Here is a 17835-nt window from a genome sequence, read left to right as displayed (position 1 = left end):
TGTAATGCAAAGATGGTTTTCTCTGGCTGAAACTATCGTAGACACCCTAGTAGGGTAGTGTGTTGTTATCACAATGGCTTGTATGATCTTAGCCAGAGTACGTAAAAATAACCTCTTGTTTGGATAAATGTTTTCATGTTTAACTAAGAGGCAGAATTTGGTTGGTGTAGTGTGATTGGTATTAGACCAATGATAGGTAATTTTCAATCTAAGAATTAAGAATTTTAAAATTTAAAGCCACTTATTCAAATGTATCTTAAGTTATCCTTAAGGAATAATAAAGAGTGATGTTTCTGATGAATTTCAGTAATTGAAATTCTTTTTTCTCTTTGGTTATGTATCTTCCCATTTTGTGTAAAGTATATCAGTGTTTATATTCTTTTTTCTTGTAGAGTGAATTAGATGATTTGGAATATGTATATGACCTCTTCTCAGTTATTATACACAAAGGTGGTTGCTATGGAGGACATTATCATGTGTATATTAAAGATGTTGATCATTTGGGAAACTGGCAGTTTCAAGTAAGTATAGAAATTAGTGTAGAAATATCTTTGCAATTTTTTCCCATCTCTAGTCCTATTACTTTGGTGAGGATAACCTTTTGCCATTTGTTATATTCTCTGTAGAAAACTTTTTATAGGCACTGAAAGTTGGTACAGGTAGAAGTTTTAAATTTTTATTTCTAAATAATTTCACACTTAGAGAAAAATAACCAGGATGGTACAGACACCTCCTATATACTCTTCACCTAGATTCTCCAGTGGTTAACATTTTGCCACATTTGTACAGGCACACACTCTGTATATACACATACACGGACACAGAGTTAACATTATCGTTATTAGTGCTGAACCCTTTGAAATTAAGTTGAAGGCGTTGGGCCCCTTTAACCCTAAATACTTCAGTGTTTAGCTCCTGAGAAGAAGGACATTCTCTTATGTAAGGACAGATCAAAATCGGGAATTTTAACATTGATAGAATACTAGTGTCTGTTACATAGTTTATGTTCCGGTTTCACCAGGTGTCTCATCCAAATCTTTCATAGCGTTTTCTTTCCCACTTTCGTATCAAGTCCGGGATCATGCATTATATTTAGTTAGCATATCTCTTAAGTCCCCTTTAGTCAATAACCCCTCCTCAGCTTTTCTTGGTTTTTCATGGCACCAACCAATGATACAGATTTTCCTCCTGTATTGTCTTGTAAAAGTCTTACAATTTTGCCTTTTACCTTTAAAACGTTATTCTTCCTGGAATGGTTTCCTCTGAGTGGTGTGAGATTTTTTTTTTTCATTTGAGTACGCAATTGCCCATTACCATTTACTGAATAATCCATTCTTTCCCCACCAATCTACAATGCCACTTCTGTTATGTCAATTGTTTGTTTATATGTGAGTCCACTTTTGGCGCTCTATTCTGTCCATTGTTCTTTTTTTTCTATTTTTTTTCCTATTCCTAGGCAAATACCACATTGTTAATTTCTTTAGCTTTGTAGTAAGTCATGATATCTGGTAGGGCAATTCTTCCTGTGTGTTACATTCTTCAGGAGTGTTGTGCATGTCTTAGCTTTTTATGCTTCTGTGAACATTTCTAGAATCAGCTTGTATACATACATACACACACACACACACACACACAAAAGCAGTGGGGTTTTGACACACCTTTTCATTTTTCTAGAACTCCTTTAATGTCTTATAAAAATGTTTTATAATTTTCTCAAGAACAGAACTTACAGATGTTCTGAGGGAAAGCACTAACTGGGAGTCTGGTAACAGCTATTTGCAATGGGAAGAATTATAATGTATTACACAACAACCCCAAACTCTCAACTAATTTTCTAAAATGTAACTAAAACATAGTAAAACGTCAATATGTAAGCTACAAGTCATCACGTTAGGATGCAGAATGCTTAAAACATGTCTTTCTGGTTATAGAACAGTTAACATTGTCGTTAGTGAATAGTAGCTCCACATGTGGTAAAATGGCTTCTCCTGGTGCCAACAGTATTCAAGGTATACATTCTCTTTGTTCACATTCAGTTTGCTTCTCAGAACATCTGTCTGTATTTCTGATGCTCTCTCAGTTGTACTTGGAATATTTTGAGAGATACGTATATGTTTTGTAAAGTTTAGATATTAAAGAAGTCAAACTGTTCTACCAAGAAAGTGTTTACCAGGGCGATGTTCTGTGGGGCTGTCTGTACTTGGTATTTTTTGGACTGTTTGCAGCTAGTGTATTGAAAAGCAGTTATCTTTAGTATGTTGATTTTATAACCAACCATCTTGCTAAACCCTCTTATGTTGTAGACACCTTTGGAAAAAGACAGTTTTGTTTCACCCTTTACAATCTTTTCCTTCCATTTCTTTTATTGCTAGAACTTCAGTTCTAGTTTGGGAAAGGCTGCACGCAAGCATCGCTCTCAAATGCGTCTGCCTCGTATGCGAAGACGCTGACTCGTTGGGCACATTTGCAGCCAGATGAAGTGAAGCACTTCTTGCCTCGTCTGGTCTCTCAGCCGCGGTGTGTCCGTGCCTAGTTGGAGCCGATTCGTATCACCTTACCTTCCTTCTCACACTTTCTCACATTTCCAGGATCCCCTAGTAGAGAGTTCTTGTTCTCTAGAGTGGCCGTTCTCCCCAACCCCTTTCGAACAATTATGTTAGCTTTATTTTATTCTCTCTCAAAGATGAGGTTGAAGGCTTTTATTAAATTCTGATAGAAGCCTGTGAACAGGTCTAATAAACATTATGTTACTGTTGTTTTTCTCTTAGCCTTGCCCACTGTGCTTGTTGGTTTTCTCCTTCCAGTTATGCCTCCATCTGTTGTAATGTTTTTTTCCAATATTGCCAAGTCCCTCTTCAGTCTTAGAAAGTGCTCCACCCTCTGTGCCAGTTCAGCTTCCACCCGGGGAGGTGTCTCTGCTTTCCTCAGTGTCTGTTGCAGCTTCTGCTCAGCCAGGGTCAGCTTTCAGGCACTTTGCTAGCTGGCGGGATTTATCCTCAGGCTTTTGATGCATAAAATATTTATTTGCATTTGCATTTTCAAGTTTATCATTGAGGTCATGCCCAGAGGTAGCTTCACACTGTGTGGTGAGGTAGCTGGTCTCAAGAGTAATGATTCTCTCTTCTGTGTCTTCCTTTTGGGTTGTGCTTCCTTCGACATCTCTACAATTTTGTGTTCATTTCTTCAGAATCGATTGGCTGTTTTCTAGCATGTCAGGCTCTTCTCCCGGTTCTGTTCTGTGACTCCAGAGGGCAGGCATTCTTTTCTTTGATTTTGCTCTCTGCCCTGTTTTTGTACTCTTGAAGCTCTGCTACTTTAGCAAGGTCTTCCTCAGGACTTAAAGGACAGTCGGAAGATTGCTTTCCATTTGTGCTTAGTATGTTTCCTTATTCACAGCTTCTATTAAGCGTCTCATTTGTTGATTTTTTCCTTAGTCTATTGTTTAAGAATCACTAGCTTTTCATCCAGAGCTTTGTGGTAATTTGATCAGGATAATGGTTAGTGCTTTAAGAATTTCAACTTTAGTAGGTGCACCTGCTGGACACTGCTTGTCTCTTTACTAACGTTATCCTGAGAGGTTTCTTGTGCCTAGAGACAAAGGATTCCAAATGTTCTAATCATCGAGAGGTATTGCTCTTTCTGCTTATAGTTCAGCAATTTCTTCTTCTTCTTCTTCAAGGCGCTCTTCCCTGCATTCATGCATTTCTTTAGTAGGTGCTGTCTGCAAGGAATAATTTTCACGATCAACCTCATGTCATTTTCCCTGGGTTAAAGCCAACATTTCAGTCTCTCAGTCTGTCTAGAAGATCATGTCTTTCTTCTAACATGGAGGCTGTTAACTATTCCCAATGGATCTGGCTCTGAAGAAGAGCCTGACCAACCAGATCTATGCCTTCTGCCTTCTGGGGAGCCTTTTGCTTCACTGATGGTTGACCTCACTTCGAACATCATCTTGCATATTTGAAGAAGTGGGACAAAGAAGGCTTCACAACAGCTCCGAGTAGGGAGCCCTGGGACTGGTGCCTCCTGGACCAGCCTGTCCCCACAAGGCCACATTTGTACACTGGCAGAGTGCAGGACCACTGGACGTAGCCCATGTGTCACTGCACCAGTGTGCAAATACTGGGCAATGCCAGCCTGCCTCTCCCCTCCTACCATTTTTAAATCTCTTATTCCTTAGTCGTCAATGTCTTTAAACATATTAAACATTCTATTTTCTTCTGTACCTGATAATTGCAGTATCTGAAGACTTTGTGGATCTTATTTGGATATCTGCTGGTTCTATTTCCTTGTGATTTGTTATTTTAGACTGTAGGCTTGGTTGCTTGGTTGGTTTTTTTAAGAACTAGATTTATAAAAGTAGTTTGAGGCCTGAGTTGAAAGTGCCTTCCTCCAAGAAAGTTATGTGTTTGTCTCTACCACATGCATGGGGGTCACTTCCAACCCTTAACAGCTTTAAAATAAGATCTTGACTTAGTGGTTTTAGAGCCATGCAGCTAGTGTGAGTTTGGGCGACAAAAACACATAAGGACCTACTTGTTATTACAAATTATTAGAGGAAATGTTTTTCCACTTCATCTAGTATCAAGGTCAAAGCAAGCCAGTTCCCCATTGTCTTTTATTGTGGGGTGTGTTTTTTTCTTGGTCATGCTTATATTGAGAGTGTAGCCCTTTTCAGGTTTCTAGGATTTTGCTGGAGTCTGTCTTTGTATAATAAAAAATATGTTATTTGGTCTTTGTCCCAGGTTCCTGGCATAGAGCTCCTTGAAATTTCCTGAGTGATAGGCATATCTTTTGTTGTTGATAATGAATGCCTTTCAACCATACCTGAGCTTACACTAATGAGGTGACTCTTGGTGGGAGCCTAGATACCTTCAGGGTGAGGGCTGGTCACCAGAGGAACCAACCACGTGGCTGGAGGCCTGGAACTTCCAGTCCCACCCCCTGGCCTGGGGAGAGGAGAGGGACTGGAGATTGGAGTCAGCCTCCAAGGGCCAATGAGTTAATCAGTCATGCCACTGTATGAAAATGTCAGTGAAAACTCTGAAACAGGGAGACTAAGGGAGCTTCCGGGTTGGTGAACATATCCATGTGCAGGGAGGGTGGCCACCCCGCCTTCATGGGGACAGAGGCTCCTGTCCTCAGGATCCTTCCTGACCTCGCCCTTTGTACCTCGTCATCAGCTCCTGATTTGTATCTTTTATAATAAATTGTAATCCTGAGTATAAGTTCCTTACTTCTGTGAGCTGTTCAGGAAATTATCAAACCTAAAGTGGGGGTGGTAGGAACCCTGGAATTGGTAATCAGCCAGGCAGAAGTGCAGGTAGCCTGAGGACCCCACTTGCAGCTGCTGTCTGAGGTGGGGGCAGTTTTGTGGGACTTAGCAAAGTTAGTGTCAGAATCGGATTGAATCGAAGGACACCCAGGTGATGGCAGAGAATTGGTTGTTTGGAAAACCAGTTATTCAGCTCCCTACTTGGGGTTGCCCCTTAGGCTTTGTCTCCCAAACCCTGTCCTGTGAGCGTCAGAGTGAAGCTCTGTGTCAGCAGGGTTGGGTAGCTGTAGCCTCAACTCTGGATTTCCTCCTTGGATTCCACTTTCACTTCTTCCTTGAGGATTTTCCTCATATTCTCTACCTAGTTCAGTGCATGTTTAAAAAGATGTTTGTTTTGTTGTGTTGCGTTTTACTTTATCCATCAGTTTTAGTAATTTTACAGCAGAATGTATTTAGTCTGCCTTATTCTTCCACTATTTCATTATTTTTGTCTTAATTGTTTAGAGCTAATTGTATTTATGGTTTTAAGCCAATTTAAAATACTTTTGCAAGATGGCATATTTGGAAAAAATCAATAAAAATGCCTTCTCAGGGGAATTTTGGAATGTTCCCAAAGAAGTTCATAGAATGGGTGAAAACTTGGATGATCAGGAAATAGAAGGGAGTGTTTAAGTTCAGCTTGCAAAGATGGGTAGGATTTTATTAGGCCAACACAAGTGAGTGAGGATAAATTGGATGAAGACCAGAAAATATTTTGAACTGAATGGTATTGGAAATACAGCGTATCAACATTTGTAGGATGCATCTCACGTAGTGCTTAGTTGGGAAGATGTGGACCCCACTTTGTGTGTTGTGCTGGAGGCTTTGCTTACCTCACAGTCCCCATTTACAGATAATGCCAGAAAAGTTAAGTGACTTGTCCAGGACTGTTCAACCAGAGCTGGAATCCAAAGCCAGGTCTGCCTGATTCCAAAACATGTAGAAATTATTATGATGCTTTTATCATTTCTGCATCTTGAAACCTCTGTAGCACAAACATTCCTATTTTGTTAATTACCTTTTAAGGGATTACTGATAGAAACTTTATTATTTTCCTTTATAGGAGGAAAATAGTAAACCAGATGTGAATTTGAAAGACCTTCAGAATGAAGAAGAGATTGATGATCCACTGATGATTCTAAAAACAATCTTATTACAGGTAGGGAGAGTGTGTGTGTGTTTATATTTGTGTGTGTGTGTATATCATATAAATGAGATTTGTTGGTAGAACTGATATTACTATTCATAGTCTTTTTTTCCTTTGAGACTTCTCTATGTGTGTTTAAAAAATTTTTTTTACTGGAGACTTTCTGGTTATAAAAGAAATACATATTCCTGGTAGAAAATTTAAGAGGAGAAAATACCCTAGAAAATATATAAAGAAAACAAAAAGTATCAATAAACCAAATGCCTAGACATTAACACTTTGATGTATATTCTTTGCATTCTGCTTTCTTTGTGTTTATATACATATATTGGGATTGGGTTTGGGTATTCTTGGTATTGTTATTGCCATTTTAAGTAGAATTGGGATTTACTTTTCATACTGTTTTGGATTTACTGTTTTCCCATATTATCCTTTTAATGTCTGTAGGACCCTGAAGTTATGTCCCCTTTTTCATTCCTAATGTAATACCTCAAGTATATGACTTTTAATGTTTGCTTAGTACCCTATAGTAAAGATAGCAGGTCTTCTTTCGTTTATTCATTCATTCTTAATAAGTGACTTTTCATAATTTTTAGTAGGGTCCTAGACTGAGTCCTTTAACTGTATTGGTCTATGGCCACTGTATTAGTCTGCTAGGGCGGCCGTAACAAAATCCCACAGATGGGGGGCTTCGACAACAGACGTTTATTTCTCCCAGTTCTGGAGGCTGGGAGCCCAAGGTCAGGATGTCAGCAGGTTTGGTTTCCTCTGATACCTCTCTCCTTGGCTTGCAGACAGCTGCCTTCTTCCTATGTCCTCACACGTTCTTTCCTATGTGCCTGTGCATCCCTGGCGTCTCTGTGTGTGTCCACATTGCCTCTTCTTCCAAGGACACCAGTCAGGATTAGGGCCCACCATAATGGTCTCATTTTAATTTAATCAGTTCTTTAAAGGCCCTAGCCAGATATGGTCACAGTTGAAATTATGAGGGTTAGAACTTCAACATAGGAATTTTGGTCAGGGGACACATTTCAGCCCTTAATAGTCACTTCTTGCCCCTTTTTAGAACTTGTTTGTACTTCAAAGCATTCAGAAAAGACATTAATAACCCTTCTTTGCACGTAAATATTTCTTCTAAAAATCCCACATAATATCAGGAATTTACCAAAGCTCAGAATAATCTGGATATTGCTCTTTAAATGTTTAAACTTCGGCACATGGAAAGTGGCATAATTCAAGTTTTCTAAACTGAGGCTTAATCTACTGTTTTTTTTTTTTAAAGATTTTATTTTTTTTCCTTTTTCTCCCCAAAGCCCCGTGGTACATAGTTGTATATTCTTCGTTCTGGGTCCTTCTAGTTGTGGCATGCGGGATGCTGCCTCACCATGGTTTGATGAGCAGTGCCATGTCCGCGCCCAGGTTCGAACCAACGAAACACTGGGCCACCTGCAGCGGAGCACACGAACTTAACCACTTGGCCACGGGGCCAGCCCCTTAATCTACTTTTTAAAAAACTTTTTCTTTTGAAATAATTATGGTTAATCTACTTACACATTTGCTGTTTTAGACACGTTTAATTAGATGTGATCCTGTTGAACTCATAAATATTGCAGTTATATCTTATCAGATTTTCTTAAAATAGTTTGTATTTCTTTCCTAAGGAGGAGAGTAATCTACTTCCTGTTGATCAGCTGGGCCAGAAACTCTTGAAAAAGATAGGAATATCTTGGAACAAGAAGTATAGAAAACAGTATGGACCGTTGCGAAAGGTAACACATGGTGTCATTATAGGAAGTCCTATTCCCAGGAAATTTTATTATGATCCCAGCAACATGAATTCCTTTGCTGAAGGAAATTTAAATTAGGTGAAAATAAAATCACTATTTTTGTTTAATGGTTAGAATTCAATTAAGTACTTATTGAGTATTAAGTTATTAAGTAATTTTTATCATAGAATCAAGAAGTAAGCAAAAAAAGATCACAGCAGCAAAAATCACAAAGTGCATACCCTAAAGCTTATCATTTTACTTATAGAAATGTCTTCAGATATTCAGCCAAATTTCACTTGATCTTTCTTTTACACACAAGTTTAGTAAACTTGGTGATCTGGTTTCCTAGGCTGTAAGATTAGATGCAAAAACTGGTACTTCCAGAAATAAGACAACTTACTGAAAACAAGCAAAGCAGCAGAACACTCGGGAAATATTTTGGACTCTTTCTTGTAGGAGCGAAGAGCTTGTGTGCTTCCCTAAGTGCTTCCGTGTGTCTTAATTAGACCGTGCTTGTAAATGAATCTTAGCTTCGTAAAGGAAGTTAGCTTTTATTCATAGAGTTGACTGACAGATTCATTTTGACTACCGATTGGATTTTGTCAAACGCTGGGGGTTTTTTTACAGCTATCAATATAATCATATGGATTTTCTTTTTTATTCTGTTGATTGATATTTTCAGTGTTAAGCAAATCTTATGTTTCTGGGATAAATCACACTTGGTCATGATATATTTTTATGCATTGCTATATTTATTTGGCTCATATTTTATTAAGGATTTTTGTGTCTATGTTTATGAGAGAGATCAGTCTTTTCTTTTTTTGTAATGTCTGTCAGATTTTAGTATCAGAGTTGGGAAATACTCTCTTTTTTATATTTTTGGAAAGAATTTTTCTAGCATCAGTTTATTATTTCTTTCTTAAATGTTTGGTGAAGCCATTTAGACCTGCAACGTTTTTTGTAGTAAGGTTTTTAAATTATAGTTTTAATTTCTTTGATTGTAGAGTTATGTTTCAGTTACTTCTTGCACTGTTTTGGAAAATTGTAGATAAAAGGAATTTATCCGTTTATCTGTGGTGTTAAACTTATGGGCAGAAGGTTGTTCAAAACAACCCATATTATCTTTTTAGTGTCTGTAGGACCTGCAGTTATTTCCTTTTTTTGGTTCCTAGTATTAATAATTTGTGTTTTCTCCCTTTTTCCCAATCTTATTTGGGGCTTATCAAGTTTATTAAACTTTTTAAAAAACAAACTTTTGCCTTTGCCCATTTTCTCTACTGCTCATCTGTTTTCTATTTCATTGATTTCAGCTCTTGTTTTTAATTATTTCCTTCCTTTTATCTCTAGTATTTGATTTGATCATCTTTTTCTAGCTTCTTGGGTTAGTATCTCAGTTCTTTTTAAACCTTCCTTTTTTTTTTTTTTTTTTTAAAGATTTTATTTTTTCCTGTTTCTCCCCAAAGCCCCTGGTACATAGTTGTATATTCTTCGTTGTGGGTCCTCCTAGTTGTGGCATATGGGACGCTGCCTCAGTGTGGTTTGATGAGCAGTGCCATGTCCGCGCCCAGGATTTGAACCAATGAAACACTGGGCCGCGTGCAGTGGAGCATGTGAACTTAACCACTCAGCCACGGGGCCAGCCCCTTTAAACCTTCCTTTTAATACATGTTTTTAAAGCTTTAAATTTCCTTCAAAGCACTAATTTAGCTGCAGCTAAATTTGACATGTTTTCATTGTCATTCAGTTCAAAATATTTTGTAATTTTCCTTGTAATTCTTTCTTTGACCCGTGAGGTTTTTGGAAGTATGTTGCTTACTTTCCAAATATTTGGGGGAGATTTCTAATTATCTTCTTGTTACATCTATAAATTGATTTCTAGTTAATTCCATCATACTTTGAGAGCATGCTCTCTGTGATTTCAGTTCTTTTGCAATTACTGAGACTCGTTTCATGCCTTAGAATATGGTCTCTCCTGCTGAATGTTCTGTGTTCCCTGAAGAGTTATTTTCTGCAGTTGTTGGTATGGTGTTTCATACATGTCAGCTCGGTCAAATTGGTTAATAGTGTTATGTCTTCTCTGTTCTTACTCATTTTTCTGTCTACTTCTTGCATCAATTACTGAGAGAGGAGTTTTTAAATCTCCAACTATAACTGTGGATTTGTCTCTTCCTCCTTTTGACAAAATTTTGACGCTGTCACTTCAGCTATTCTGAAGCTGTGTGATTAAGTGCACACACATTCTGCATTGTTATGGCCCCTGATGTGAAATGCCCTTCTTTTATCTCTGCTAATATTCGTTGCCTTTCGGCCTTGTCTGGTATTAATGTAACCATACAAGCTTTTTTATGCAAGTGTGTCTTTTGCAAACAGTATGAAGTTGGTTTTTATTTATTTTGGAAAACTGTGATTTTTAAGGAATTTGTTCTTTTATCTAAAGTGTTGAATTTATCATAAAGTTGTTTGAAATATCACCATGTTATCCTTTTAATGTCTGTAAGTCCTGAAGTTATGTTCCCTATTTCATTTCTGATATTGATAATTTGTGCTTTGTAGCTTTCTTTCTTTCTTTCTTTTTTGTGAGGAAGATTGGCCTGAGCTAACATCTCTTGCCAGTCTTCCTCTTTTTGCGTGAGGAAGATTATTGCTGAGCTAACATCTGTGCCAGTCTTCCTCTGTTTTATGTAGGATGCTGCCACAGCGTGGCTCAACAAACAGTACTAGGTCTGTTCCTGGGATCCGAACCTGCAAACCCTGGGCCACCAAAGCAGAACGTGCAAACTTAACCAGTACACCACCGGGCCAGCCCCAAACTTTCTGTTTTTATCGGTCTTGCTAAAGGTTTATCAAATTTATTAAACTTTTTTTTAAAAACTTTGCTTTTCTTGATTTTCTCTACTGTTCTGTTTTGTTTTTTTGGTGAGGAAGATGGTGCCTGAGCTAACATCCATGCCAGTCTTCCTCTGTTTTGTGTATGGGACACCACCATAGCATGGCTCAGTGAGCTGTATGTAGGTCTGTGCCTGGGATCCAAACCCAAGAACCCCAGGCTGCTGCGCAAACTTAACCACTCGGCCACAGGGCCGGCCCCTGTTGATCTGTCTTCAAATTCACTGGTTCTTTCTTCTGTAACCAGACTTCTGTTAAGCCCAGCCAATGAACTTTTTGCTTCAGATATTGTATTTTTCAGCTGTAAAATTTCTACTTAATTCTTATTTAGAGTGTCCATTTCTCTGCTGAAATTCCCCATCTGAACCCACTCTGTCCATCCTTTCCTATAAGTTAACTTATTTTTAGTTAACTTTGTTATTACAACATCTGGATTGTTTCTGAGTCTATTTCTATTAACTTATTTTTATTAACTTCGTTATTACAACATCTGGATTGTTTCTGAGTCTATTTCTATTAACTTATTCTCTCTTGCGAATTGACTGTATCATCTCTTGATGGCTAATCACATTGTCCTGTTTCTTTGCATATCATATAATCTTATATTGCCTCCTGGACACTGTGGATGATGTGTTGTGGAGACTGTGGATTGTGTTCTTGATCTCTAAAGGGTTCCACGTTATGTTCTAACAGGCCATCAAATACCTTTGAATCGCCCTGATCCTCTGGAAGCTTCATTTGGGGCTGTGGTAGGGTGGGTCTGTTGCAGTTTTGCTGTTAGTCCTATGGAGTAGCTCTTAGTCCTGGGCCATGCATGGTCCTTCCTCTTAAGGAAGACTTAGCAAACTGTGGCCTGTGGGCAAAAAAGGGCCTGCTGCCTGCTTTGGTACAGCCGTGAGCTAGGAACTGTCTTTACATTTTTAAATGGTTATTTTTAAAAAGTTGTATCAGTACCTACATAATGTCTTCAAGTTTGCCTCCTAGCCCACAAAGCCTAAAATGTTTACTCTCTGGCCCTTTGTGAAAGAGTTTGCCAACCCCAAACCTAGGGCATGCCGGCCCTTCTAGGGTTTCAGTGGAGAGCCTCAGAAGTTTGTCATACATCTCCAGTTTGGCAGGGCTTTAGCTCCGTGCTCTTTCTACCCAGCAGCAGGGTGCTAGAATCTCTGCTCAGATCCAGACCCTCCCAGCCTCTGCTTTACGCTGGGTTCCCAGGGTCTGGGGCGGTTTGTGCACCATTCACCAAGGATTTGAGGTGGTTTGATACAGATTCGGGGCTCCTTTATAGGAGTTTCCCTTTCGCTTTCTAGCCTCTCTGGCCTTCTCACCTTTTGTTTCCTCCGCCACCCTGTAAGACTCCTGCCCTTTGCTTGAACTCTCTTCCTCTGTGCCCTGCTGCCCGCTGGGAAGAGGAGGATTAGTGTAGAACTTGGCCTGTGTGCTTCTCTTTGTTGGAGGATTATGTTCCCCCCACGTTATGCCTGCCTTGGTTACTCTCCAAGCACTTGTTTTCGTTGTTTTGTCTAGAGTTTATCATTTTTATCAGGAGGCTTAGTCCAATAAGACTTCCCTGCCATTACTAGGACCAGACTGTACTGAAGTTTGAGGCTTAAAAGAGTTAATCCTCAATTATCAAAGAAAAAATTATTTATTCAGAAAGTTCCTTACTCAAAGGTTTCAAATTGTTGATATTTTATTGTACCTAAAACAAATTAGCTAAAAACTATTTTACCATCGATTATACAGTGTTAACAATATGTTTGGGGGGGGGGGTCATATGCCCCATGCCCTTCTGTTTGTGATAAAATAGTACTTTTGATTAGAGAGTTTTCGTTACCACAAATTCTTTCTTTTCAAGAGAAAAGAATTTTCCATACTGATTGATGAGCTAAGCAGATGTTACATAAACCTCCCAGGTGATTTTCCCTGTAAAGTTTGTGCTGAGAGAAGAGGAGGGACTGCAAGGCCACGCAGAGACTGGGAGTGAGAGAGGAGAGGGTGCCGGGGGCTCGACCGAGCGCAGCTGAGCCTGTCGCTGGAAGAGCTGGAGAAACAGCGTCTGGGATTGACTTCAGCCTTTCTCTGCTTTGATGTCCTGAGCTAGCCTGTAGCTTCCAGGACAGACAACATTCAATTTAATTAATGTTAAACAATCGTTAGGCCTTTAATTATTACTTTATCCCAGCAGGGTTTGTCTGGGTCACTAGTTTTGAAATTATCTTCTATGGTGCTTCTCTGTGGTTGCCTTTGTTCTGTGCTTTGTTTGTTTAGATTGCTCTAAACATTTCAGAAGTATTTGCTCTACCTAATCTGTTTGAGTAAAGTACTTTTTTAAACAGCAGTATTAAGGTATAATTAAAATATTTTTAGATTGTGGCATGGCAGCTTTGTCCCTTGATGCAGCTGTTAGCTTAACAGAGAGTGCTCTGATATTTATTAAATGTTCTGTTATGGCCCAAATGGGTGTTTTTTCCTCCTGGCTGGCCAGGCTAAAAATAAAGGTGAAGTTAAAATATGTAATCACAGAGAGGAAGATAAAGTTTTTATGCTGTCTAATTACAAAAATTTTTTATTAACCTAGTATTTGTTTTTTGTTTTTGTATAGTTCTTACAGCTTCATTCTCAGACATTTCTACTCAGTTCAGATGAAAGTACAGTTCGTCTCTTGAAGAACTCTACTCTCCAGGCTGAGCCTGATTTCCAAAGGAATGATCAACAAATTTTCAAGACCCTTCCTTCAGAATCCCCAGGATTCAATGGTAGAACGTCCTGTCCCCACTGGTTTGATATAAATGATTCCAAAGTCCAACCGATCAAGGAAAAGGATATTCAACAGCAGTTTCAGGGTAAAGAAAGTGCCTACATGTTGTTTTATCGGAAATCCCAGTTGCAGAGACCCCCTGAAGGTATGGAGAGAGAAATGATCCTATTTGTGTAAGTTAATGACTTTAGAAGATAAATATTGATTGCTATCTTAATTTTTACCCTTTTAAAAGAAAATTAGTCTTGGAACATTTTTAAATTTTTTAAAGCTAACAGTAGGAAATGCATTACACCAGATGAAATCCAACAGTCTGTCATTTTATAAAGATTATATATTTCTATTTAATTTTTTCCCCTCTAATAATATGAGACAACAGTTAGATTTTCAAAATTGGATTTTCTGGGATCACACAATGTTTTCTTGTTGTGTGGGCTACTTCCACGTGATTCCCTTATGGACAGGTTTGGCTCTGTTATTCACCAGGTGTTGCCTTTGAGTTGTAAGTGGCCTTGGTCTTGTTTTCATATGTTCCCTTTCTTATGTTCTTATTTTCCTTTCCCTCAAGGTAATGTGTTCTCTGAGCAGTTGCACTTGAAGTATCTTTGAAGCACTCTTTGCGAACCTTTTAAGAGAGCTCATTTGGTTATTAGTGCCATTGAATCAGTTCTGATTCCTAGCGAGCCTGTGTACAGCAAAGTGGAACCCCGCCCGGTCTGTTTGCGCTGTCCTCTCATTTTCCGGTGTTGTATCATATACTGCTCCTCTGCTTTTTGTAGGGTTTTCCTGGCCAATTTTTTTGGAAGTAGGTGACTGGGTTCTTCATCCTAGCCTGTCTTAGTTTGAAAGCTCTTCTGGAACCTGTTCATGGGTGATCTTGCTGGTGTTTGAAATATTGGTGGCATAGCTTTCAGCATCACAGCAACATGCCACTACCACAATTTGACATCCAACAGATGGGTGGTGTGGTTCCCTGACCAGGAAACAAACCAAGGCTGCAGGGGTCAGAGCACTGAATCTTAACCACTCTACCACCAGGGCTGGCTCAGAGAGCTCACCCCATTGAGGTTAACCATTGAGACCCACAATGATAAAGAATATTTTTGAATTGAAGCCGCTAACATGAATTAGTCTGTAAGACTTTTTGATTACTTCTCAAAGTCCACTCAAAAGTAAAAAATCCTAACTAGGAAAGCTCTTTAGATTGAAACATAGCTATGATTAGAGAAGAGGATACTACTCTTACAGAATGAGAATAGTGATCATTTTTATAAAGAATAAGAATAAAACAGTTACTAATTTGCATGTGAATCAAAGGAAATTAACTTTCTAGATCTGAAACAATTATATAACTATTCTGTTAATCAGAAAAGGCTCTGTATTTTTCTGAGGGGAAAAAGATATGGTAATGGTTCTGATAAAAATTTTATGGAACAGAATCCACAGTTTAGAAATATATATTAACAGAAAAAGACTATCTTCAGATGGAATATTATCTTTTTCAGTGAATTGAATTTTAGTATGTACATAATTGGAATATGTACTAAATGATGATCTTCCAGTTAGCTTAGGAATTGAGTAAAAGTCTAGCCAAAATCTTTTTTTTTTTTAAAGATTTTATTTTATTCCTTTTTCTCCCCAAAGCCCCCTGGTACATAGTTGTGTATTCTTAGTTGTGGACCCTTCTAGTTGTGGCATGTGGAATGCCACCTCAGCGTGGCTTGACGAGCGGTGCCATGTCCGAGCCCAGGATCCGAACCGGCGAAACCCTGGGCCGCCGAAGCGGAGCGTGGGAACTTAACTACTTGGCTACAGGGCCAGCCCCATCTAGCCAAAATCTTGATGAACGTTTTGGGAGGATGAAGAGATGGAACTTGGCAAGATGATTGTACAATTCACCTAGGGAGAGAAATTAATCAAAATTGAAGACAGGACTACTGGAGGAAAATTTACTCCATCAGTAAAAACATGATTATAAAGCTATAGCAGTTAAGACAGTGTAGTGCTAATGCAAAGAGGGGACAGAACACTGAAATAGAGCAGTAAGCCAGAAATTGATGTAAATATTTTTAAGATTTTAATCCATGATAAGGTAGCTTGTCAGATGGAAAAACCAATCACTCGATAAATACAACTGGGAACTTGGTTCGTTGCTAATCATTTGAATTAGCAATTAGTATAATCAATTATATAATCAAATTATACTAATCACTTGAATGAAATTTTAGTTCCTTTAATGTTTATATAAAAAAGGAACCTTAAAATGTATAACATATAAATCTTTTTCTGATCTTAATGTAGAGAAGACCTTTCTAAGCTTAAAAGCAAAGAAAGAAAAAATAAGGAAAAGTGATATCAACCTTAAAAACACTGTTGAAAGACAAATGACAAGCTAGTGGAAAACGGAAAAATATATGACAAATTGATTTCCCTTATCTGTAGAATGCTCTTACATATATTCCATTGTACACAGTACTGAATTGGGAAAGGATATAAATAAGCAGTATGCAATGTGATGCCACTTTTTCCTACCAAGTCAAATATTCCTGTTAATCTGGTTCTCAGCAGTTGGCACTTCCTCTATAGCTGGTAGGTATATAAGGTAATACAGCCAATTTGGTAATTCTGCTTCTACAGATTTGCTTTGGAATAATCAGAGCTGTCAGTAAATATTTGTGTTTAAAGATATTTGTTACCCTCATTATTTTATAACAGTGACTAATTGGAAATCACCTAAATGTCTAACAGGAAAAGATTGGTTAGATTAATTATGCTGTTTATAGAATGGACTGCTATGTAATCATTTAAGAGTTTGGAAAAATGCTCACAATGTAGGAAATGAAAAAGCAAGTTACCAATTTGTTGAATCCTATCCCAGGTGCTTTAAATAACAGTGTGTGTATAGAAAAAGGGCCAGAGGCAGAGACCAAATTTTAACATTTTCTCTTGGGAGTGGGATTGCAGGTAATATCTGTTTCTTCTACATTTTAAAAAATACGTTCCAGAATTTTTACAGCAACCAATGATCACATTTGTTATCAGGAAGAAAATAGTGGGTGTTCTTTTTAAAAAGCATATTTAAAGAGAGTTGAAGAAGTAGAATTCTTCTAGCTTAGCTTAAAGAACTGTTTACCTTTCATTTGTTCCAATGTTTTCATCTTTCAGATGGGAGAACTGAGATCCAGAGAAAATTAGTATTTACACAGATGGTTAGTGGAAGCTTTCCTAGCTCCCAGCACGGTCCTTTCCAGTTTTCCATGTTACTCTTCAGCAGCCAGATTTTATTTGGTCAGCGCTGGTTAATGACAAGTTTTGTTCACAGCTCGAGGTAATCCGAGATACAGGGTTCCACGTCATTTGCTGAGTGAAATGGATGCAGCCAACATTGAACTGCAAACAAAAAGGTAATTTTAACTTACTTTTAGAGTTTGAATGGTTTTTCTGGAGACTGAGGATCTAATTTTGGTCTTAAGAATTCAATAATGAAAATTAAAAAAGAAAAAAAATCAACTAGTTAATGCCAGTGTCTGCTTAGCTGCTGAATTTTTCCAATGAGAGTATCTTTTACTTTGAAATTATCCTTATCTGTGAGAGTGAGTGAAATGACACATAAATAAATGGCCATTGCTAAGAAGACAAGAGAAATCAGTGAGCACATAGTTGCACTAAATGAATTGTATCCTGGCCTGTCAGGTCATTCCCTTGGTACAAAGAAAGCCTGCCGTGAAAATCACCCCTCATATTTAAGTAGTTGTGGAGAACTGGCATGTAGTAACAGCAGACCAGAGGTGAGCAAAGGAAGGAATTGTGGATTCTACAGACTGTCGAGCTTAATGTCAATCTTGGGCAGAACCTATAATGGATCCTTAAAGGGATGGTTTGTGGGAACTTGATGATCTCAGCGTTCTCTTTTGAGGCCTAACCTTGGACCCTGAAGTACTGGTTCTTCATTTGCTCT

General features: G+C 38.3%; 1 protein-coding gene across 48 annotated transcripts in view; it reads left to right on the top strand.

Moving 5' to 3' along the window:
• USP40 (ubiquitin specific peptidase 40) overlaps nucleotides 1-17835 on the top strand; it is a 77426-nt gene that overhangs the window by 14216 nt on the left and 45375 nt on the right. For 25 of the 48 annotated variants that reach the window (XR_011439540.1, XR_011439541.1, XR_011439546.1 and 22 more), the window contains 5 exons: nucleotides 393-521; nucleotides 6378-6473; nucleotides 8123-8230; nucleotides 13722-14022; nucleotides 17200-17281. Coding sequence is in view for 26 of the 48 variants with exons in the window: in XM_070269507.1 (XP_070125608.1) it covers nucleotides 393-521; nucleotides 6378-6473; nucleotides 8123-8230; nucleotides 13722-14022; nucleotides 17200-17281 (716 nt within the window). In the remaining 22 variants the exon portion in view is untranslated. The other 23 variants (XM_070269522.1, XM_070269504.1, XM_070269514.1 and 20 more) reach the window with 4 other exon arrangements.

The sequence above is a fragment of the Equus caballus genome, chromosome 6 (genome assembly GCF_041296265.1).
Source record: "Equus caballus isolate H_3958 breed thoroughbred chromosome 6, TB-T2T, whole genome shotgun sequence".
NCBI lineage: Eukaryota > Metazoa > Chordata > Mammalia > Perissodactyla > Equidae > Equus > Equus caballus.
Note: the sequence above shows the minus strand (reverse complement) of the source record. Positions and strands in the feature narration are given on the sequence as shown.